Source organism: Salvelinus fontinalis, chromosome 1 (assembly GCF_029448725.1).
Source record: "Salvelinus fontinalis isolate EN_2023a chromosome 1, ASM2944872v1, whole genome shotgun sequence".
Classification (NCBI taxonomy): domain Eukaryota; kingdom Metazoa; phylum Chordata; class Actinopteri; order Salmoniformes; family Salmonidae; genus Salvelinus; species Salvelinus fontinalis.
The window spans coordinates 11249425-11270626 of NC_074665.1; the positions used below are offsets into that span (position 1 = coordinate 11249425).

The 21202-nt window shown below is 49.2% G+C and overlaps 1 protein-coding gene across 3 annotated transcripts in view; it reads right to left on the reverse strand.

The window, feature by feature from the left end:
* LOC129815338 (myosin phosphatase Rho-interacting protein-like) overlaps positions 1-19637 on the reverse strand; it is an 80030-nt gene extending 60393 nt beyond the window's left edge. Inside the window, exons 1-3 of one of the 3 annotated variants that reach the window (XM_055869099.1) lie at positions 18688-19637; positions 6396-6473; positions 4761-4826 (exon numbers count right to left, since the gene is read on the reverse strand). In XM_055869099.1, coding sequence (XP_055725074.1) covers positions 4761-4826; positions 6396-6473; positions 18688-18810 — 267 coding nt within the window. In that variant the 5' untranslated portion in view covers positions 18811-19637. The remainder of the gene's footprint in view (positions 1-4760; positions 4827-6395; positions 6474-18687) is intronic. The other 2 variants (XM_055869183.1, XM_055869258.1) reach the window with 2 other exon arrangements.
* Between the last annotated feature and the right edge of the window lie 1565 nt (positions 19638-21202).

The following is a 21202-nucleotide window of genomic DNA, read 5'->3' on the forward strand; positions in this document are numbered from 1 at the left end:
TCTCCCACCTCCCTCCCTCTCTCCCACCTCCCTCCCTCCCTCCCTCCGCTCTAGTATTAGCCTGGTCAGGGACAAAGCTCATGCTAGCAAACTTGCAACATTGTGTTAAATATTCTGGGCCCTCAGAATTTCCAGCACCAATGAGATTCGGACAGACAGACACTGCTGGAAGCTATTTGCGCAAGGGATAAGAAGTAACTAGGTAGGCTTATTTTATGACGTTTCCACCGGATCAGAGCATGCCATTTTCCCGCCCTTTCATGCTGAGTGGTTATCAAAACAGAGAGAGAAGGACAGATTAAGTTGAGGAACTATTGTCATTCTCAATGGATGTAAAAACAGATTTTGTTTACTTCCTTTGAGAAGCTCCACAGTGATGGTGAGACAATCAGAAATACTATCAGATCCCCAAATGGGGACATTTAGAGGCCTCAAGCTAGTCCTACTTCTATATACGTAATCAGGTGAGTGTTCTTACTCAAGATTGACAGGAGCGCTCTAAACTGTTAGGGTGGGGTAGAGCTAGGTAGGGTAGAGCTAGATAGGGTGAGGTAGAGCTAGATAGGGTGAGGTAGAGCTAGGTAGGGTGAGGTAGAGCTAGGTAGGGTGAGGTAGAGCTAGGTAGGGTAGAGCTAGGTAGGGTGGGGTAGAGCTAGGTGGGGTGGGGTAGAGCTAGGTGGGGTGGGGTAGAGCTAGGTAGGGTAGAGCTAGGTAGGGTAGAGCTAGGTAGGGTGAGGTAGAGCTAGGTAGGGTGGGGTAGAGCTAGGTAGGGTGAGGTAGAGCTAGGTAGGGTGAGGTAGAGCTAGGTAGGGTGAGGTAGAGCTAGGTAGGGCAGAGCTAGGTAGGGTGGGGTAGAGCTAGGTAGGGTGGGGAAGAGCTAGGTAGGGTGAGGGAGAGCTAGGTAGGGTGAGGTAGAGCTAGGTAGGGTAGGGTAGAGCTAGGTAGAGCTAGGTAGGGTGGGGTAGAGCTAGGTAGGGTGAGGTAGAGCTAGGTAGGGTGAGGTAGAGCTAGGTAGGGTAGAGCTAGGTAGGGTGGGGTAGAGCTAGGTAGGGTGAGGTAGAGCTAGGTAGGGTGAGGTAGAGCTAGGTAGGGTGAGGTAGAGCTAGGTAGGGTGGGGTAGAGCTAGGTAGGGTGGGGTAGAGCTAGGTAGGGTGAGGTAGAGCTAGGTAGGGTGAGGTAGAGCTAGGTAGGGTGAGGTAGAGCTAGGTAGGGTGGGGTAGAGCTAGGTAGGGTGGGGTAGAGCTAGGTAGGGTGGGGTAGAGCTAGGTAGGGTGAGGTAGAGCTAGGTAGGGTGAGGTAGAGCTAGGTAGGGTGGGGTAGAGCTAGGTAGGGTGGGGTAGAGCTAGGTAGGGTAGAGCTAGGTAGGGTAGAGCTAGGTAGGGTGGGGTAGAGCTAGGTAGGGTGAGGTAGAGCTAGGTAGGGTGAGGTAGAGCTAGGTAGGGCGGGGTAGAGCTAGGTAGGGCGAGGTAGAGCTATGTAGGGTGAGGTAGAGCTCGGTAGGGTGAGGTAGGGCTACGTAGGGTGGGGTAGAGCTAGGTAGGGTGAGGTAGAGCTAGGTAGGGTGAGGTAGAGCTAGGTAGAGTGGGGTAGAGCGAGGTAGGTTGGGGTAGAGCTAGGTAGGGTAGAGCTAGGTAGGGTGGGGTAGAGCTAGGTAGGGTGAGGTAGAGCTAGGTAGGGTGAGGTAAAGCTAGGTAGGGTGGGGTAGAGCTAGGTAGGGTAGAGCTAGGTAGGGTGGGGTAGAGCTAGGTAGGGTGAGGTAGAGCTAGGTAGGGTAGAGCTAGGTAGGGTGGGGTAGAGCTAGGTAGGGTGAGGTAGAGCTAGGTAGGGTGAGGTAGAGCTAGGTAGGGTGAGGTAGAGCTAGGTAGGGTAGAGCTAGGTAGGGTGGGGTAGAGCTAGGTAGGGTAGAGCTAGGCAGGGTGGGGTAGAGCTAGGTAGGGTGGGGTAGATCTAGGTAGGGTGGGGTAGAGCTAGGTAGGGTGAGGTAGAGCTAGGTAAGGTAGAGCTAGGTAGGCTGGGGTAGAGCTAGGTAGGGTGGGGTAGAGCTAGGTAGGGTGGGGTAGAGCTAGGTAGGGCGGGGTAGAGCTAGGTAGGGCGAGGTAGAGCTACGTAGGGTGAGGTAGAGCTAGGTAGGGTGAGGTAGAGCTAGGTAGGGTGAGGTAGAGCTAGGTAGGGTGAGGTAGAGCTAGGTAGGGTGAGGTAGAGCTAGGTAGGGTGAGGTAGAGCTAGGTAGAGTGGGGTAGAGCGAGGTAGGTTGGGGTAGAGCTAGGTAGGGTAGAGCTAGGTAGGGTGGGGTAGAGCTAGGTAGGGTGAGGTAGAGCTAGGTAGGGTGAGGTAAAGCTAGGTAGGGTGGGGTAGAGCTAGGTAGGGTAGAGCTAGGTAGGGTGGGGTAGAGCTAGGTAGGGTGAGGTAGAGCTAGGTAGGGTAGAGCTAGGTAGGGTGGGGTAGAGCTAGGTAGGGTGAGGTAGAGCTAGGTAGGGTGAGGTAGAGCTAGGTAGGGTGAGGTAGAGCTAGGTAGGGTAGAGCTAGGTAGGGTGGGGTAGAGCTAGGTAGGGTAGAGCTAGGCAGGGTGGGGTAGAGCTAGGTAGGGTGGGGTAGATCTAGGTAGGGTGGGGTAGAGCTAGGTAGGGTGAGGTAGAGCTAGGTAAGGTAGAGCTAGGTAGGCTGGGGTAGAGCTAGGTAGGGTGGGGTAGAGCTAGGTAGGGTGGGGTAGAGCTAGGTAGGGCGGGGTAGAGCTAGGTAGGGCGAGGTAGAGCTACGTAGGGTGAGGTAGAGCTAGGTAGGGTGAGGTAGAGCTAGGTAGGGTGAGGTAGAGCTAGGTAGGGTGAGGTAGAGCTAGGTAGGGTGAGGTAGAGCTAGGTAGGGTGAGGTAGAGCTAGGTAGGGTGGGGTAGAGCTAGGTAGGGTGGGGTAGAGCTAGGTAGGGTGAGGTAGAGCTAGGTAGGGTGAGGTAGAGCTAGGTAGGGTGAGGTAGAGCTAGGTAGGGTGGGGTAGAGCTAGGTAGGGTAGAGATAGGTAGGGTGGGGTAGAGCTAGGTAGGGTGAGGTAGAGCTAGGTAGGGTGGGGTAGAGCTAGGTAGGGTGGGGTAGAGCTAGGTAGGGTAGAGCTAGGTAGGGTGGGGTAGAGCTAGGTAGGGTGGGGTAGAGCTAGGTAGGGTAGAGCTAGGTAGGGTAGAGCTAGGTAGGGTAGAGCTAGGTAGGGTGAGGTAGAGCTAGGTAGGGTGGGGTAGAGCTAGGTAGGGTGGGGTAGAGCTAGGTAGGGTAGAGCTAGGCAGGGTGGGGTAGAGCTAGGTGGGGTGGGGTAGAGCTAGGTAGGCTGGGGTAGAGCTAGGTAGGCTGGGGTAGAGCTAGGTAGGCTGGGGTAGAGCTAGGTAGGGTGGGGTAGAGCTAGGTAGGGTAGATCTAGGTAGGGTAGAGCTAGGTAGGGTGAGGTAGAGCTAGGTAGGGTGGGGTAGAGCTAGGTAGGGTAGAGCTAGGTAGGGTGGGGTAGAGCTAGGTAGGGTAGAGCTAGGTAGACTGGGTTAAAGCTAGGTAGGTAGAGCTAGGTATGGTGAGGTAGAGCTAGGTAGGGTGAGGTAGAGCTAGGTAGGGTGAGGTAGAGCTAGGTAGGGTGGTGTAGAGCTGGTAGGGTGGGGTAGAGCTAGGTAGGGTAGAGCTAGGTAGACTGGGGTAAAGCTAGGTAGGTAGAGCTAGGTATGGTGAGGTAGAGCTAGGTAGGGTGAGGTAGAGCTAGGTAGGGTGAGGTAGAGCTAGGTAGGGTGGGTTAGAGCTAAGTAGGGTGGGGTAGAGCTAGGTAGGGTGGGGTAGAGCTAGGTAGGGTGAGGTAGAGCTAGGTAGGGTGGGGTAGAGCTAGGTAGGGTGAGATAGAGCTAGGTAGGGTGAGGTAGAGCTAGGTAGGGTGGCGTAGAGCTAGGTAGGGTGGGGTAGAGCTAGGTAGGGTGAGGTAGAGCTAGGTAGGGTGGCGTAGAGCTAGGCAGGGTAGAGCTAGGTAGGGTGGGGTAGAGCTAGGTAGGGTGGGGTAGAGCTAGGTAGGGTGAGGTAGAGCTAGGTAGGGTGAGGTAGAGCTAGGTAGGGTGAGGTAGAGCTAGGCAGGGTGAGGTAGAGCTAGGTAGGGTGGGGTAGAGCTAGGTAGGGTGGGGTAGAGCTAGGTAGGGTAGAGCTAGGTAGGGTAGAGCTAGGTAGGGTGAGGTAGAGCTAGGCAGGGTGGGGTAGAGCTAGGTAGGGTGGGGTAGAGCTAGGTAGGGTGGGGTAGAGCTAGGTAGGGTGAGGTAGAGCTAGGTAGGGTGGGGTGGAGCTAGGTAGGGTGGGGTAGAGCTAGGTAGGGTGGGGTAGAGCTAGGTAGGGTGGGGTAGAGCTAGGTAGGGTGAGGTAGAACTAGGTAGGGTGGGGAAAAGGTAGGTAGGGTGGGGTAGAGCTAGGTAGGGTGAGGTAGAGCTAGGTAGGGTGGGGTAGAGATAGGTAGGGTGGGGTAGAGCTAGGTAGGGTTGGGTAGAGCTAGGTAGGGTGAGGTAGAGCTAGGTAGGGTAAAAGAGATAAGAATGCTACCAAGTCATCTCTCTTTCCAGGTACCACCGATTACATCACCACTACACAGCCTGGTCATTCAACCTGCAAGGACATTATGACATACTACTCCTCCCTGTCACCTTGCCTCTGCATGCAACCACAAGGCAAGAGAGCCTGGTATAACCTGGTTACAGACGCAGCTAAGGAGCTGTTAAGCTGTTAAGTAGGAAGTGGCATGGCTGCTATGAAAGATCCTTACCGATTCGTCCAGGGCGAAGCGCAGGCAGCCATGTTCGTACAGCACAAAGAACCTCCGTTGCCATTTCTGTCGGGAGAAAGTGGAGCATCGTTACAACTTCATCTGAAGAACTGTTTAGGAATAGCGGACTACTAGTGTGTAGTGAACATAATAAGACAAGCTTCAAGATACAAGGGACGGCAGGTAGCCTAGTGGTTAGAGCGTAGAGACGGCAGGTAGACTAGTGGTTAGAGTGTAGAGACGGCAGGTAGACTAGTGGTTAGAGCGTAGGGACGGCAGGTAGCCTAGTGGTTAGAGTGTAGGGACGGCAGGTAGCCTAGTGGCTAGAGTGTAGGGACGGCAGGTAGCATAGTGGTTAGAGTGTAGGGGCGGCAGGTAGCCTAGTGGTTAGAGCGTAGGGACGGCAGGTAGCCTAGTGGTTAGAGTGTAGGGACGGCAGGTAGCCTAGTGGTTAGAGTGTAGGGACGGCAGGTAGCTTAGTGGTTAGAGTGTAGGGACGGCAGGTAGCATAGTGGTTAGAGTGTAGGGGCGGCAGGTAGACTATTGGTTAGAGTGTAGGGACGGCAGGTAGCCTAGTGGTTAGAGTGTAGGGGCGGCAGGTAGACTAGTGGTTAGAGTGTAGGGACGGCAGGTAGCCTAGTGGTTAGAGTGTAGGGACGGCAGGTAGTCTAGTGGTTAGAGTGTAGGGACGGCAGATAGCCTAGTGGTTAGAGTGTAGGGACGGCAGGTAGCTTAGTGGTTAGAGTGTAGGGACGGCAGATAGCCTAGTGGTTAGAGTGTAGGGACGGCAGGTAGCTTAGTGGTTAGAGTGTAGGGACGGCAGATAGCCTAGTGGTTAGAGTGGAGGGGCGGCAGGTAGCCTAGTGGTTAGAGTGTAGGGACGGCAGATAGCCTAGTGGTTAGAGTGTAGGGACGGCAGGTAGCTTAGTGGTTAGAGTGTAGGGACGGCAGGTAGCCTAGTGGTTAGAGTGTAGGGGCGGCAGGTAGCCTAGTGGTTAGAGTGTAGGGACGGCAGGTAGCCTAGTGGTTAGAGTGTAGGGACGGCTGGTAGTCTAGTGGTTAGAGTGTAGAGACGGCAGGTAGCATAGTGGTTAGAGTGTAGGGACGGCAGGTAGCCTAGTGGTTAGAGTGTAGGGACGGCAGGTAGCCTAGTGGTTAGAGTGTAGGGACGGCAGGTAGACTAGTGGTTAGAGTGTAGGGGCGGCAGGTAGCCTAGTGGTTAGAGTGTAGGGGCGGCAGGTAGCCTAGTGGTTAGAGTGTAGGGACGGCAGGTAGACTAGTGGTTAGAGTGTAGGGGCGGCAGGTAGCCTAGTGGTTAGAGTGTAGGGGCGGCAGGTAGCCTAGTGGTTAGAGTGTAGGGGCGGCAGGTAGCCTAGTGGTTAGAGTGTAGGGGCGGCAGGTAGCCTAGTGGTTAGAGCGTAGGGACGGCAGGTAGCCTAGTGGTTAGAGTGTAGGGACGACAGGTAGGCTATTGGGGTTCTCATCCCCTCTCACCACGGGGTTCTGGGGAATGTTTATCATGTGACTACAGCGCTACGAAACAGCGAACACGCATTCTAACCCAACCCCCATTTCATGTGAGCACACACACACACACACACACACACACACACACACACACACGGGTGTTCTTACCCGGGATCTCTGCATGGGATTGCCAAAGTCTGTTCCCTCGGGGGCCAAGCACAGCCATCCGCCATAAATCGGTTTGGCCTGTAAAACACAGAGAAAAGGGCCATGTAGACGACCATTACCACTGAGGTGGGAGGGGGAAGCAGTGAGAGAGAAAGTCTGGGTGAGTAGAGAGAGACCCTCAAGGACAGGCCGTTTTAAAACCACACCAGGGAGCCTGTCGGCGTAAATCAGCACCGTTTGATGCTATAAACCACTGCCTTTCCGTTCAAATTGCTTAGATGAGTCTAGAATGAAGCGTTCTGTGTGAACAGCAGCAGCGACTGCCTATTCATCTACATTCACCTCACGGAAGCTGTTTTGAGCCAAAAACCGTCTTGTTCCCAATGAAAACACAGAGGACAAGTTGAAAAGATGTGGAAACATAAACATGGAGACAGAGTTCCCACAGGGCCGAGGGGGAGAAACATTTCAAATGGGTGCTCTTTGTACTCTATTAAAAAACTCCTGTCTGTCTCTGATTTTGACTGTTAAACATTACCAAGAAGCAGCTGTCAGGCCCGTTGGGCTCCTTTTCCCCCTCTGCCCCTTAAATTCCAGGCTAGCGTCTCCCCTGCAGTAGAGAAGTGTACGATTATTGGTCTGCGGGGGATTTTGACCGTATTGCTAGCTGGCCCGTGTCCCTGTATGCCAGTCGTAAATCCACATGTGCCTTGTTTCAGCTTGCGAAGACGGCCTGACTAATGTGTCTACGGAGACAGATAGAAGACGTCCTGACTAATGTGTCTACGGAGACAGATAGAAGACGGCCTGACTAATGTGTCTACGGAGACAGATAGAAGACGTCCTGACTAATGTGTCTACGGAGACAGATAGAAGACGGCCTGACTAATGTGTCTACGGAGACAGATAGAAGACATCCTGACTAATGTGTCTACGGAGACAGATAGAAGACGGCCTGACTAATGTGTCTACGGAGACAGATAGAAGACGGCCTGACTAATGTGTCTACGGAGACAGATAGAAGACGGCCTGACTAATGTGTCTACGGAGACAGATAGAAGACGGCCTGACTAATGTGTCTACGGAGACAGATAGAAGACGTCCTGACTAATGTGTCTACGGAGACAGATAGAAGACGTCCTGACTAATGTGTCTACGGAGACAGATAGAAGACGTCCTGACTAATGTGTCTACGGAGACAGATAGAAGACGGCCTGACTAATGTGTCTACGGAGACAGATAGAAGAAGTGGTTCCTTTTAAAAAGGTGACATGGGTGATTGAGGTAAACGTGTCAGCACATAGTCCTTAGACATCTGATAAGAAGAGTCTGGTGGCCTCCCGAGTGGTGCAGGCACTGCATCGCAGCGCTAGCTGTGCCACTAGAGATTCTGGGTTCGAGTTCAGGCTCGGCCGCGACCGGGAGACCCATGGGGCGGCGCACAATTGGCACAGCGCTGTCCGGGTTAGGGGAGGTTTGATGTCCTTGTCCAATCGCGCACTAGCAACTCCTGTGGCGTACCGGGCGCAGTGCACGCTGACACGGTCGCCAGGTGTATGGTGTTTCCTCCGACACATTGGTGCGGCTGGCTTCCGGGTTAAGTGGGCGTTGTGTCAAGAAGCAGTGCGGCTTGGCTGGGTCGTGTTTCGGAGGACACACGGCTCTCGACCTTCTCTTCAGAGTCCGTACGGGAGTTGCAGCGATGAGACAAGCCTAACTACCAATTGGAAACCAGGAAATTGGGGAGAAAAAGGGGTAAAAAAAAGAAGATATATATATATAAAATAAAAGAACAGTCATTTAGACTGATGATTAGCATACACCAGAGACGATCCAAAATGGATGTTTCCTGTCCTCAGATCCTATATAGGGGTGGAAGACAGCCTAGCAATTAAGAGCGATGGGACAGAAACCGAACGGTCGCTGGTTTGAATCCCCGCGCTGATTCAGTTGTGCCCTTGAGCAAGGCACTTAACCCTAAATTGCTCCAGGTTCACCGTCAATAACGGCTGACCCCAGGACGTGACCCCACTCTTCGAGGGCGCCTCAGAGTGGGGGATGCAAAAAACACATAGGACAAATACTATTCTATTATTAGAGCTATATGGGCCATGTGATCAATAAATGAGCCCATACCACACAGGTAAGTGGTGTTTTATAGCAGAGCAAACTATTTCTCCATTGGTCGCATTCAAAACATCCAAAGAGAGAGAGACAGAGAGCGAGAGGCAGAGAGCGAGAGGCAGAGAGCGAGAGTCAGAGAGCGAGAGGCAGAGAGCGAGAGTCAGAGAGCGAGAGGCAGAGAGCGAGAGGCAGAGAGCGAGAGGCAGAGAGCGAGAGGCAGAGAGCGAGAGTCAGAGAGCGAGAGGCAGAGAGCGAGAGGCAGAGAGCGAGAGGCAGAGAGAGAGAGACAGAGAGCGAGAGGCAGAGAGCGAGAGGCAGAGAGCGAGAGTCAGAGAGCGAGAGGCAGAGAGCGAGAGGCAGAGAGCGAGAGGCAGAGAGCGAGAGACAGAGAGCGAGAGGCAGAGAGCGAGAGTCAGAGAGCGAGAGTCAGAGAGCGAGAGTCAGAGAGCGAGAGGCAGAGAGCGAGAGGCAGAGAGCGAGAGGCAGAGAGCGAGAGGCAGAGAGCGAGAGGCAGAGAGCGAGAGGCAGAGAGCGAGAGGCAGAGAGCGAGAGTCAGAGAGCGAGAGTCAGAGAGCGAGAGTCAGAGAGCGAGAGTCAGAGAGCGAGAGTCAGAGAGCGAGAGTCAGAGAGCGAGAGACAGAGAGCTACTCCACATTGAACCACAGAGGAGAGTTACATTACAACTCCACATTGAACCAGAGGAGAGTTACATTACTACTCCACATTGAACCAGAGGACAGTTACATTACTACTCCACATTGAACCACAGAGGAGAGTTACATTACAACTCCACATTGAACCAGAGGACAGTTACATTACTACTCCACATTGAACCACAGAGGACAGTTACATTACTACTCCACATTGAACCACAGAGGAGAGTTACATTACTACTCCACATTGAACCAGAGAGGACAGTTACATTACTACTCCACATTGAACCACAGAGGACAGTTACATTACTACTCCACATTGAACCACAGAGGACAGTTACATTACTACTCCACATTGAACCACAGAGGACAGTTACATTACTACTCCACATTGAACCACAAAGGACAGTTACATTACTACTCCACATTGAACCACAGAGGACAGTTACATTACTACTCCACATTGAACCAGAGGACAGTTACATTACTACTCCACATTGAACCAGAGAGGACAGTTACATTACTATTCCACATTGAACCACAGAGGACAGCTACATTACTATTCCACATTGAACCACAGAGAACAGCTACATTACTACTCCACACTGAACAACAGAGGACAGCTACATTACTATTCCACATTGAACCAGAGGACAGTTACATTACTACTCCACATTGAACCACAGAGGACAGCTACATTACTACTCCACATTGAACCACAGAGGACAGTTACATTACTACTCCACATTGAACCACAGAGGACAGTTACATTACTACTCCACATTGAACCACAGAGGACAGTTACATTACTACTCCACATTGAACCACAGAGGACAGTTACATTACTACTCCACATTGAACCACAGAGGACAGTTACATTACTACTCCACATTGAACCACAGAGGACAGTTACATTACTACTCCACATTGAACCACAGAGGACAGTTACATTACTACTCCACATTGAACCACAGAGGACAGCTACATTACTACTCCACATTGAACCACAGAGGACAGCTACATTACTATTCCACATTGAACCACAGAGAACAGCTACATTACTACTCCACACTGAACAACAGAGGACAGCTACATTACTATTCCACATTGAACCAGAGGACAGTTACATTACTACTCCACATTGAACCACAGAGGACAGCTACATTACTACTCCACATTGAACCACAGAGGACAGTTACATTACTACTCCACATTGAACCACAGAGGACAGTTACATTACTACTCCACATTGAACCACAGAGGACAGTTACATTACTACTCCACATTGAACCACAGAGGACAGTTACATTACTACTCCACATTGAACCACAGAGGACAGTTACATTACTACTCCACATTGAACCACAAAGGACAGTTACATTACTACTCCACATTGAACCACAGAGGACAGTTACATTACTACTCCACATTGAACCAGAGGACAGTTACATTACTACTCCACATTGAACCAGAGAGGACAGTTACATTACTATTCCACATTGAACCACAGAGGACAGCTACATTACTATTCCACATTGAACCACAGAGAACAGCTACATTACTACTCCACACTGAACAACAGAGGACAGCTACATTACTATTCCACATTGAACCAGAGGACAGTTACATTACTACTCCACATTGAACCACAGAGGACAGCTACATTACTACTCCACATTGAACCACAGAGGACAGTTACATTACTACTCCACATTGAACCACAGAGGACAGTTACATTACTACTCCACATTGAACCACAGAGGACAGTTACATTACTACTCCACATTGAACCACAGAGGACAGTTACATTACTACTCCACATTGAACCACAGAGGACAGTTACATTACTACTCCACATTGAACCACAGAGGACAGTTACATTACTACTCCACATTGAACCACAGAGGACAGTTACATTACTACTCCACATTGAACCACAGAGGACAGCTACATTACTACTCCACATTGAACCACAGAGGACAGCTACATTACTATTCCACATTGAACCACAGAGAACAGCTACATTACTACTCCACACTGAACAACAGAGGACAGCTACATTACTATTCCACATTGAACCAGAGGACAGTTACATTACTACTCCACATTGAACCACAGAGGACAGCTACATTACTACTCCACATTGAACCACAGAGGACAGTTACATTACTACTCCACATTGAACCACAGAGGACAGTTACATTACTACTCCACATTGAACCACAGAGGACAGTTACATTACTACTCCACATTGAACCACAGAGGACAGTTACATTACTACTCCACATTGAACCACAGAGGACAGTTACATTACTACTCCACATTGAACCACAGAGGACAGCTACATTACTACTCCACATTGAACCACAGAGGACAGTTACATTACTACTCCACATTGAACCACAGAGAACAGCTACATTACTACTCCACATTGAACCACAGAGGACAGTTACATTACTACTCCACATTGAACCACAGAGGACAGCTACATTACTACTCCACATTGAACCACAGAGGACAGCTACATTACTACTCCACATTGAACCACAGAGGACGCCTACATTATTGTTTTACTGCTCTCACATGCTATGTATTTGTTGCATGAGAAATAAGGAGAGCTGTTACTGCCTCCAGTACAGACATTGTGAAAAACACAAGGCTCGTCGTCATTGAATTGTGTGGTAAGATATCCATTAGCGGATTCTGGTGTGATTGATGAAGTGATGTCCCATTCCCTGGGGTCATTTATCTCTCCCTACCACTAGTCATGTCTCATTCCCTGGGGTCATTTATCTCTCCCTACCACTAGTCATGTCGCATTCCCTGGGGTCATTTATCTCTCCCTACCACTAGTCATGTCTCATTCCCTGGGGTCATTTATCTCTCCCTACCACTAGTCATGTCCCATTCCCTGGGGTCATTTATCTCTCCCTACCACTAGTCATGTCTCATTCCCTGGGGTCATTTATCTCTCCCTACCACTAGTGATGTCTCATTCCCTGGGGTCATTTATCTCTCCCTACCACTAGTGATGTCTCATTCCCTGGGGTCATTTATCTCTCCCTACCACTAGTGATGTCTCATTCCCTGGGGTCATTTATCTCTCCCTACCACTAGTGATGTCCCATTCCCTGGGGTCATTTCTCTCCCTACCACTAGTCATGTCTCATTCCCTGGGATCATTCATCTCTCCCTACCACTAGTGATGTCCCATTCCCTGGGGTCATTTATCTCTCCCTACCACTAGTCATGTCCCATTCCCTGGGGTCATTTCTCTCCCTACCACTATTGATGTCCCATTCCCTGGGGTCATTTATCTCTCCCTACCACTAGTGATGTCCCATTCCCTGGGGTCATTTATCTCTCCCTACCACTAGTGATGTCTCATTCCCTGGGGTCATTTATCTCTCCCTACCACTAGTGATGTCCCATTCCCTGGGGTCATTAATCTCTCCCTACCACTAGTGATGTCCCATTCCCTGGGGTCATTTATCTCTCCCTACCACTAGTGATGTCTCATTCCCTGGGGTCATTTATCTCTCCCTACCACTAGTGATGTCCCATTCCCTGGGGTCATTTCTCTCCCTACCACTAGTCATGTCTCATTCCCTGGGATCATTCATCTCTCCCTACCACTAGTGATGTCCCATTCCCTGGGGTCATTTATCTCTCCCTACCACTAGTCATGTCCCATTCCCTGGGGTCATTTCTCTCCCTACCACTATTGATGTCCCATTCCCTGGGGTCATTTATCTCTCCCTACCACTAGTGATGTCCCATTCCCTGGGGTCATTTATCTCTCCCTACCACTAGTGATGTCTCATTCCCTGGGGTCATTTATCTCTCCCTACCACTAGTGATGTCCCATTCCCTGGGGTCATTAATCTCTCCCTACCACTAGTGATGTCTCATTCCCTGGGGTCATTTATCTCTCCCTACCACTAGTGATGTCCCATTCCCTGGGGTCATTTATCTCTCCCTACCACTAGTTGCTCCGTTTGAGTGTCACTACCACACCAAGGGACAGTCGAAAACGAGGGGAAGGGCTAAGGGAGGGGGTGGGGGGTTATTGCGATTCAGCCCAACTCTCCATTTCCTCCCCACTACAGGCCAAGGGGCCCTGAATGACTGAAGGGGCTTCCTCTCTCCTCCACTCATTTCGGAGCCATGCTAAAAAGTCCATTCAAATGTAAAGTGTAGTCCGATTGTCCACCTTACTCCTGCTAGCCAAGTAAAACCATTGCAGAGCCTTTGTCATTCTGAAACAGAAATGGAACGTATAGATCTAACATACATGATTCTGGACCATGTGGAATTGAGATCAATGTATGTGTATTCTAGAACTCTGGTCTCCACTGGTGAGAGTAACCTCTGGGATACTCTGCTCCAGTTTCAAGCCTGACCTCGCATTTCCTTTCACAAGCTCTTCCTCTCCTTCCTCCCCCCAAAACTCTCTCCATACTCCTCCCCCCACCACCTCCTCCCCGAGTTCTCTTGCTCACTCCCCCCACCACCTCCTCCCCACTCCCCCCACCACCTCCTCCCCACTCCACCCACCACCTCCTCCTCACTCCCCCCACCACCTCCCCGAGTTCTCTTCCTCACTCCCCCACCACCTCCTCCCCACTCCCCCCACCACCTCCTCCCCACTCCCCACACCACCTCCTCCCCGAGTTCTCCTCCCCACTCCCCACTCCACCTCCTCCCCGAGTTCTCCTTCCCCCACCACCTCCTCCCCACTCCCCCCACCTCCTCCCCGAGTTCTCTTCCTCACTCCCCCACCACCTCCTCCCCACTCCCCCACCACCTCCTCCCCGAGTTCTCTTCCTCACTCCCCCCACCACCTCCTCCCCACTCCCCACACCACCTCCTCCCCGAGTTCTCCTCCCCACACCACCTCCTCCCCACTCCCCCCACCACCTCCGAGTTCTCCTCCCCACTCCCCCCACCACCTCCTCCCCAATCCCCCCACCTCCTCCCCGAGTTCTCTTCCTCACTCCCCCACCACCACCTCCCCACTCCCCCCCCCACCTCCTCCCCGAGTTCTCTTCCTCACTCCCCCACCACCTCCTCCCCACTCCCCCCCCCACCTCCTCCCCGAGTTCTCTTCCTCACTCCCCCCCCACCTCCTCCCCACTCCCCCCCCCCCACCTCCTCCCCGAGTTCTCTTCCTCACTCCCCCACCACCTCCTCCCCACTCCCCCCCCCACCTCCTCCCCGAGTTCTCTTTCTCACTCCCCCCACCACCTCCTCCCCACTCCCCCCCCCACCTCCTCCCCGAGTTCTCTTCCTCACTCCCCCCCCCACCTCCTCCCCACTCCCCCCCCCACCTCCTCCCCGAGTTCTCTTCCTCACTCCCCCACCACCTCCTCCCCACCCCACCTCCTCCCCGAGTTCTCTTCCTCACTCCCCCCACCACCTCCTCCCCGAGTTCTCAAATCCCTCTGTCTGTCTATACTTCCATCACATCCCTGGCCCCCCCCCCCATCTCTCCCTCCTCCGATGCCTCGGGAACTACAGGGCAGTGTAGCTCAGCGATAGTTATTAAAGGTTGTTTTTCTGGATCGAGGCTCTCTCCTCTCCCAAAAGAACATACAAAGTGCTTTCTCTGGCACACATCATCACATGAGCTTGGAGGCATCTAGAGCTAGGTCTACACTTCAGGGAAATAAGTCCTTTATCACACTAAACTAACTGCCAAACACGGGATCTGCTTTGACGCCCCCTCTCCTCCCACAGTTCCACCCATCACTGCGGTGTACAACAAAGAGATTGTTTATATTGGATACTGTTCCTCCACATTCTGTTTCTTTTTCCTTCAGATAACTTATCCATGTGGGCTAGGAATATTGTTTTTTCTTCTCAATGTTGCAATCGTGAAGGAGGTTTGATCAAATGACAGGACAGTGAAAGATGGAGCTCAGCAACTCCCTTTTCCTTCATGTCCAGAATCAGATTCCAAATAACTTGTTTTTAAGCGTAGGGCTCAAATTCAGTTAGACTAAACGAGAGCTTCTCTTGGAGCCATTCAGTGCTTCTTAAGACACCATTGAAGCACCCCTCGACCTCCAGTTATCTACTTACTAGAGGCCCAGTGGATGGAAGAGGATCCACCCTCCATGTTTCACTTATGATTTCTACACTTCCACTTTCCTGCTATTTTCATTCGGTCCACTCATCCCAAAAGAAGTCATGAAATAATAAAAGCGAGCGAATAGGCTCCATTCTTCATTAATGTTTACATTTTCTTGTTGAAAATGGCAGTCAATGTCATGGCTAGTTCCTTAGAATGGATTTAGGACAGAATGTGGTTCTTTTAAAGTATTGTTTTAATTTTAAGAAAGTAGGCCTAGCTAGCGTAGAAGATTATAGTTTATGTTGTCAGGTTAAGATTCCCCCGGTATGAGACCAAGTCATTTCCAGCCCTATATAGAGAGAGCAGTGAACAGAAGCATCTCTGGCTCCACCTGTGACGTCATAAAGGACAGTCTAAAGGGGATCCTTGGGACTTCCCAACTCTGATGTCACCCCCATTGAAGTTGAAATGTAAAAATGGTTTGGTAAGTGTTAGGGTTGGGTAAGGTTTATGGGTAAGAGTTATGGTTAGGGGTTAAGGTTAGGGTTAGGGTATAGACCTCCCAAGGATCCCGGATAGCACTAACCGAGAGAGGAGGGCTGCGTCTCAAGGAGATTAAGAAAGTGATAGAATCTTAAAGTGATTACATGCCTGACTCAGCAGTCCGGGTCGGAAGGGGTTAACCCCGCAGTAATCACAAGCAGGCCGTCACACACAAACACACTTCCTCACACACAGTCTCTTTGGAGGAGAGGACGCTTGCTGTTCTTAAGCCACGTTCAAGGGCCCATCTGGACGTCATCACATGGGATCTATTACAGGATACAACCGAGACTAGCTAACGATCTGGAAGACAGATCTTCTCATTAGCTACTTCACTGACTGAAGGAAAAGGCGAGGGAAGCTTTTTTTTTACTGGAAACGTGTCATTTCAACCAAAGACTTGACGATACGTTGTTTATAACGTATGTGTACTTGAGTCTAGAGCTTCATATTTTCAGTTTTGTGCACCAACATCTTGAGTAGGAGTGTAACGGTCCACCTATTGGTACCAAACCCGGTCGGTACCTCTGGTCCGCACTGTGAACCAGATGAATACAGAAAAACAACAGATAAATAGACAGTATGCCTATAACACTGCATTGTATGCCTCTAGTAACTGTGATGAAAAAAAAAAACATCTCAGACTATTCCGTTAAAAAAACAATTCCGTTAAAATGTGCTCATTGTTGGTCTAAAGCACTGCATTGCAGTGCTAGCTGCGCCACCAGAGTCTCTGGGTTCGCGCCCAGGCTCTGTTGCAGCCGGCCGCGACCGGGAGGTCCGTGGGGCGACGCACAATTGGCTTAGCTTCGTCCGGGTTAGGGAGGGTTTGGCCGGTAGGGATATCCTTGTCTCATCGCGCTCCAGCGACTCCTGTGGCGGGCCGGGCGCAGTGCGCGCTAACCAAGGGGGCCAGGTGCACGGCGTTTCCTCTGACACATTGGTGCGGCTGGCTTCCGGTTTGGAGACGCGCTGTGTTAAGAAGCAGTGCGGCTTGGTTGGGTTGTGCTTCGGAGGACGCATGGCTTTCGACCTTCATCTCTCCCGTGCCCGTGCGGGAGTTGTAGCGATGAGACAAGATAGTAATTACTAGCGATTGGATACCACGAAAATTGGGGAGAAAAGGGGATAAAAATTATTTAAAAATAAAAAATAAAAATGTGCACATTGTAATCAAAATTTGAATCTTAACTGGAGCGTTTCAAAACGGTCCTTTTGTGAGGCGCAGCAGGGGACTAGTTGTGTATCATGGAGAGCGGTGGATAAACCAGGAGGATCTTCATCATCGATTAAACCTCTAGTTTAGGAACATTTTGTCTTCCCAGTAGATTACAACAGCGATGGGCATAGAGGGTATGTTGCCACTGCTCAACCAGAATAGTCTGTGCAGCTGCCAACACCTCAAATATGTAGACACATTTACACAGACACCGGAGCAAGACGAAAACGCAAAAAAACACTTTTTTTTTTTTTTTACTTCTCCCCTCTGCATTCAAGCACCCCGTTCGCAGCCGATTCTGACCGGCCAAACAGACTTGCAAGAGCGATAGGTATGTTTACAGCCACGGATATGCACCCATTCTCTCAGTGGTTGAGACGAACAGGGGTTTTCAGCACCTTGTGAAAGTGCTCGAACCACGTTACAAACTTCTCCATCTCGCTCCCATTTCAACAAACAGGAAGTACCCCGCTCTATGTAAGCAAGTTAAAGTCAAGGTTGTCAATGAGTTGACCAATGAACCCGTGTTGCACTCGTCAAAATACAGAAATCGTCCCCGTATGATGCATCGTCGATGAGTAATCGTGTGTTTTCATTTAAGAAAGTCCAGTGTTGTTATTCCTCATGGTGCTCTTATCATGTGATTTGACTGGGATCAGGCCTTACACGACTGATGATCATGTCTGGAGACAGGAATAACAACACTTTGGATTTGATTAAATATGCCAAAAATGTTTTAGTTTTTTTCACTTTCCCGCTGTTTACTGAAAACGAATTGTGACCCCGAAACCGCAGTAAGTATCAAACAATGGGTTTGGTGAAGCACTACATCCCTAACCTTGAGTCAGCTCAGCTGCAGAGAACCCACAGCCAGGGTCACATTCAGGAGGGCACCACCGTATTGTTTGCCTCCACAGATATCTGTGTGTGGCAGACAGTCCCCTTGAGTCAGCTGGTGACCCTGCTTGCCAGTGCCAGCCCTATGGGACAAGGGGATCTTTCAGGTCAATGTCTCCCAAATATTGGGTCAGGACCCATGATGGGTCAGCTGATTCCACCTTTTGGATGGGTGGTGTTATTTGTCAGTTATAAAATGTTATTCCTAACCAGAAGCTAGTCAAAAACCTGGTTCATCCATCTATTGAAATCTAAATGTTCATCTGTGAGACTCCACCGTTGTCATAGTATCACAGCTTATTCCTAAATTTGAACCCGTGGTTGATGATTGTGAGAAACACTGGTTCTTCCCATCAGAACCACACCTTAGTTTATTGTCATGCTGAAGCAGGGTAAACACTATGAGTTACTGAATAGTGAACACACACTATTGGCAATAGGAAAGCTGATTAAGACTTGAAGAACACAATTCGCTACAGCCGCAATAACATCTGATGAATATGTGTATGTGACCAATACAATTTGATTTGAGGATGGCAAAGTAGACAGCATGAAATTGGCCAACACTGTCACCGTTTTAAAACTCTGTTATAAAAACCTACAATACGAAGTTCCATTGCAAGTTTGACTAGCTAACTGTATAATTCAATTATTACATAACTTGCCAGCAACAGCACACTCGACACGCCCAAATGGTTATATTGTAGCTAGATTAGCAACGAGTTCACGTTACAAGCACCTATGCTACAATGTGGCAACAGCACCACAATAACGCATTACCTGATTCAGATCTTGATCGGTCAAGAGATGCAACTCCCGAGGTTTGAAGCAATTCTGACATTTACTTTTATTGAAAATGTTCGCCTGGAATTTCCTGCAAGAGTTCTCTTTCGCCGTAGACATTGTATTTCGCCTCCGTTCACCGTAAAATGCAAATGTAAAAAAAGAAAAATGCAGAGTGTATATAATTTCGTTGTTTTCTTTAGCTACGTTAATTTCATCCAATTTGGCACATGGGCCCAGCAATCCAATGCATGATGATCCAAATAACAAGCGGTCTTGAGTTCACACACACACAATCCATATTCAAGGTCTTGTGTTGTTTAGTTGTACCCAATGTATATTATCCAATATGACTACTAGCCATCAAGCTAGCTAGACGACACCATTCGTGTGCGTTATTCAGTCCATGGCCTGTATCCACAAAGGCAAGCGAGTAACAAGGTAGTTTTGTTGTAATCGATAGTTAGCTAACTAGCTAACGTTATTGTGCGAACCACAAAAATAGAAATTGCACAGTGTTAGCAGCCTCAAGCTCCAAGGCAACAGCTTCCATCGGGTGGTAACCTACACCCATTGAAAGATCATCAAAAAAGTGGAGGTAGCTGGCTAGCAAGAGCTAACTAGCTACAAACGTAACAGTTACTCTTTGCAAAGTTTACCACCACTGTTTATTCACTCGCTATCAAGCTAGGTAATAAAATCCTCTCGCCTAGCTAGGTATTTAGCTAGGGTAAAAAAATGTGTGGAATACAAATCTTCTGCGTAATTCACTCCCCGCTGACACATAGTACTCAGACGAAGCGCTTATTACACAATCATTGACGCATACACGAGTTTTTCGATTTTAATTTCAATGGCTAGCTGCGCCCCTGGGTTTATATTCTTCTTTTTTTTTTCGGGAGATATTTTACCCAATGGAGAGAGGTCGCGAACGCACAGATTTCTGCTGGAATTTTCATGGTATCTCGCGATAGTTGCTCTACAACACCATCTTGCTAGGGATGGGGACGCAACAATAATGGATAAACACTAGATCGTGTTTTGCTTTGTGTTGGCCAATGAGAGGTTTTGAATTACCAGTCGGCCATATTGGTAATCCCCAGAAAACGCAGTCCTCCATAGGAATGAAGGGAATTCTACATTATTTCAATTAAATGTTTCAAGGACAAAAGTACATGTATTTAATGTACATTTTTATTGTTGTTGTAGTGGGGACAGTAACATTAGTAATCTCAAAAAAGTATACTTTAAGGAAAATGTATTTGTAAATTATTTTATTCATATGTTAAGCTCACATAATATAATTTAATAGCATTATGCATTAAGGTGTTTGTAATTGAATAAACGTGGCAAAAACGAATGTTTTTCGATTGCTTCTAAAATCTTTGTTACAATGGTGGGGAGGTAGTAAAATGGAGGAGCGGTGGCTTCAAAACAGCGCCCCCTATCAGTCTTCTAGTATATATAAACCATTGGCCACAGGGAGAGCTCCAATGACCCTTTGTGCCTCTGAAACGGATCTAGAATCAGATTTCTCTTCTGTTATCCCATCCTAAAGGCCAACCCAGGATCAATAGCTAATGGAGTAAGTACCAGGGACAAACCAGTAGCGGTGCATAGGTCAAATCCCTGAGGAAGCCAAGCCAAGACAGTAAAAAAGCCATATTACAACCTACAACCTTATGATAATTGCGTTGTTTGCTCTATAACCCATTCGTTCATACACCACCGTGATATACAATAAGGCCGTGACAACAAAAAGACAACAATCACACAGTGGCAGAATAATTTCAACAACAGATACGTTTGTTTTTCATCACTAAACCAGAGAGCAACGTCTGTCCGGTGAAGTCCACAAAGCAAATACTGCATGTATAATAACAAGCAGTTATTATCACCTGCAACATGGTCAAACAAGTTAATGTTTTCAACAGTTTACTAAACAACTACTGATTTAGAACCACAGAGTTACAGCAACTCAGCACAAAGACAACAGAAGCACTGCCTCCGATATTCCAGCACCATGTTCAACTTAAACTGCTTCAAGTTAGCATTCCAAAGCATTTTTCAACTGTGACACAATGTTGTCATAATTTATGCTGTCTGTTAACTTTGTCATCCTCAAATCTATTAATTGATGGGCGTCAAAGTGTCTTCTGTGATTATAGCTCAGCTTTCCTGTTGCTGAACATATAACATCCAATTTACACAGACATTCTTTCAATCCATGGAGTTTTCAAATCGTGGTTTCCTGACACGTCCCTGAAAATCCCAGATCTTTCACGTACCATTGTAATATTCCTACAGTCTAGTATCACACGTCTGTCCTACTATCTGTGACGATAAGCAGAAGTACAGCACTCATTCGAACGGCATGTGAAACACCCCACCCATCCTCGGTCTTTATAAAAATGAGAACGAATTGAATTGGTTTTCCCATGCATGTTCAAATAAAGTTTTAGTATATTGAGATCGGACTGCCTTCTTAGTGGTTTTTCAACCACACTGTAAA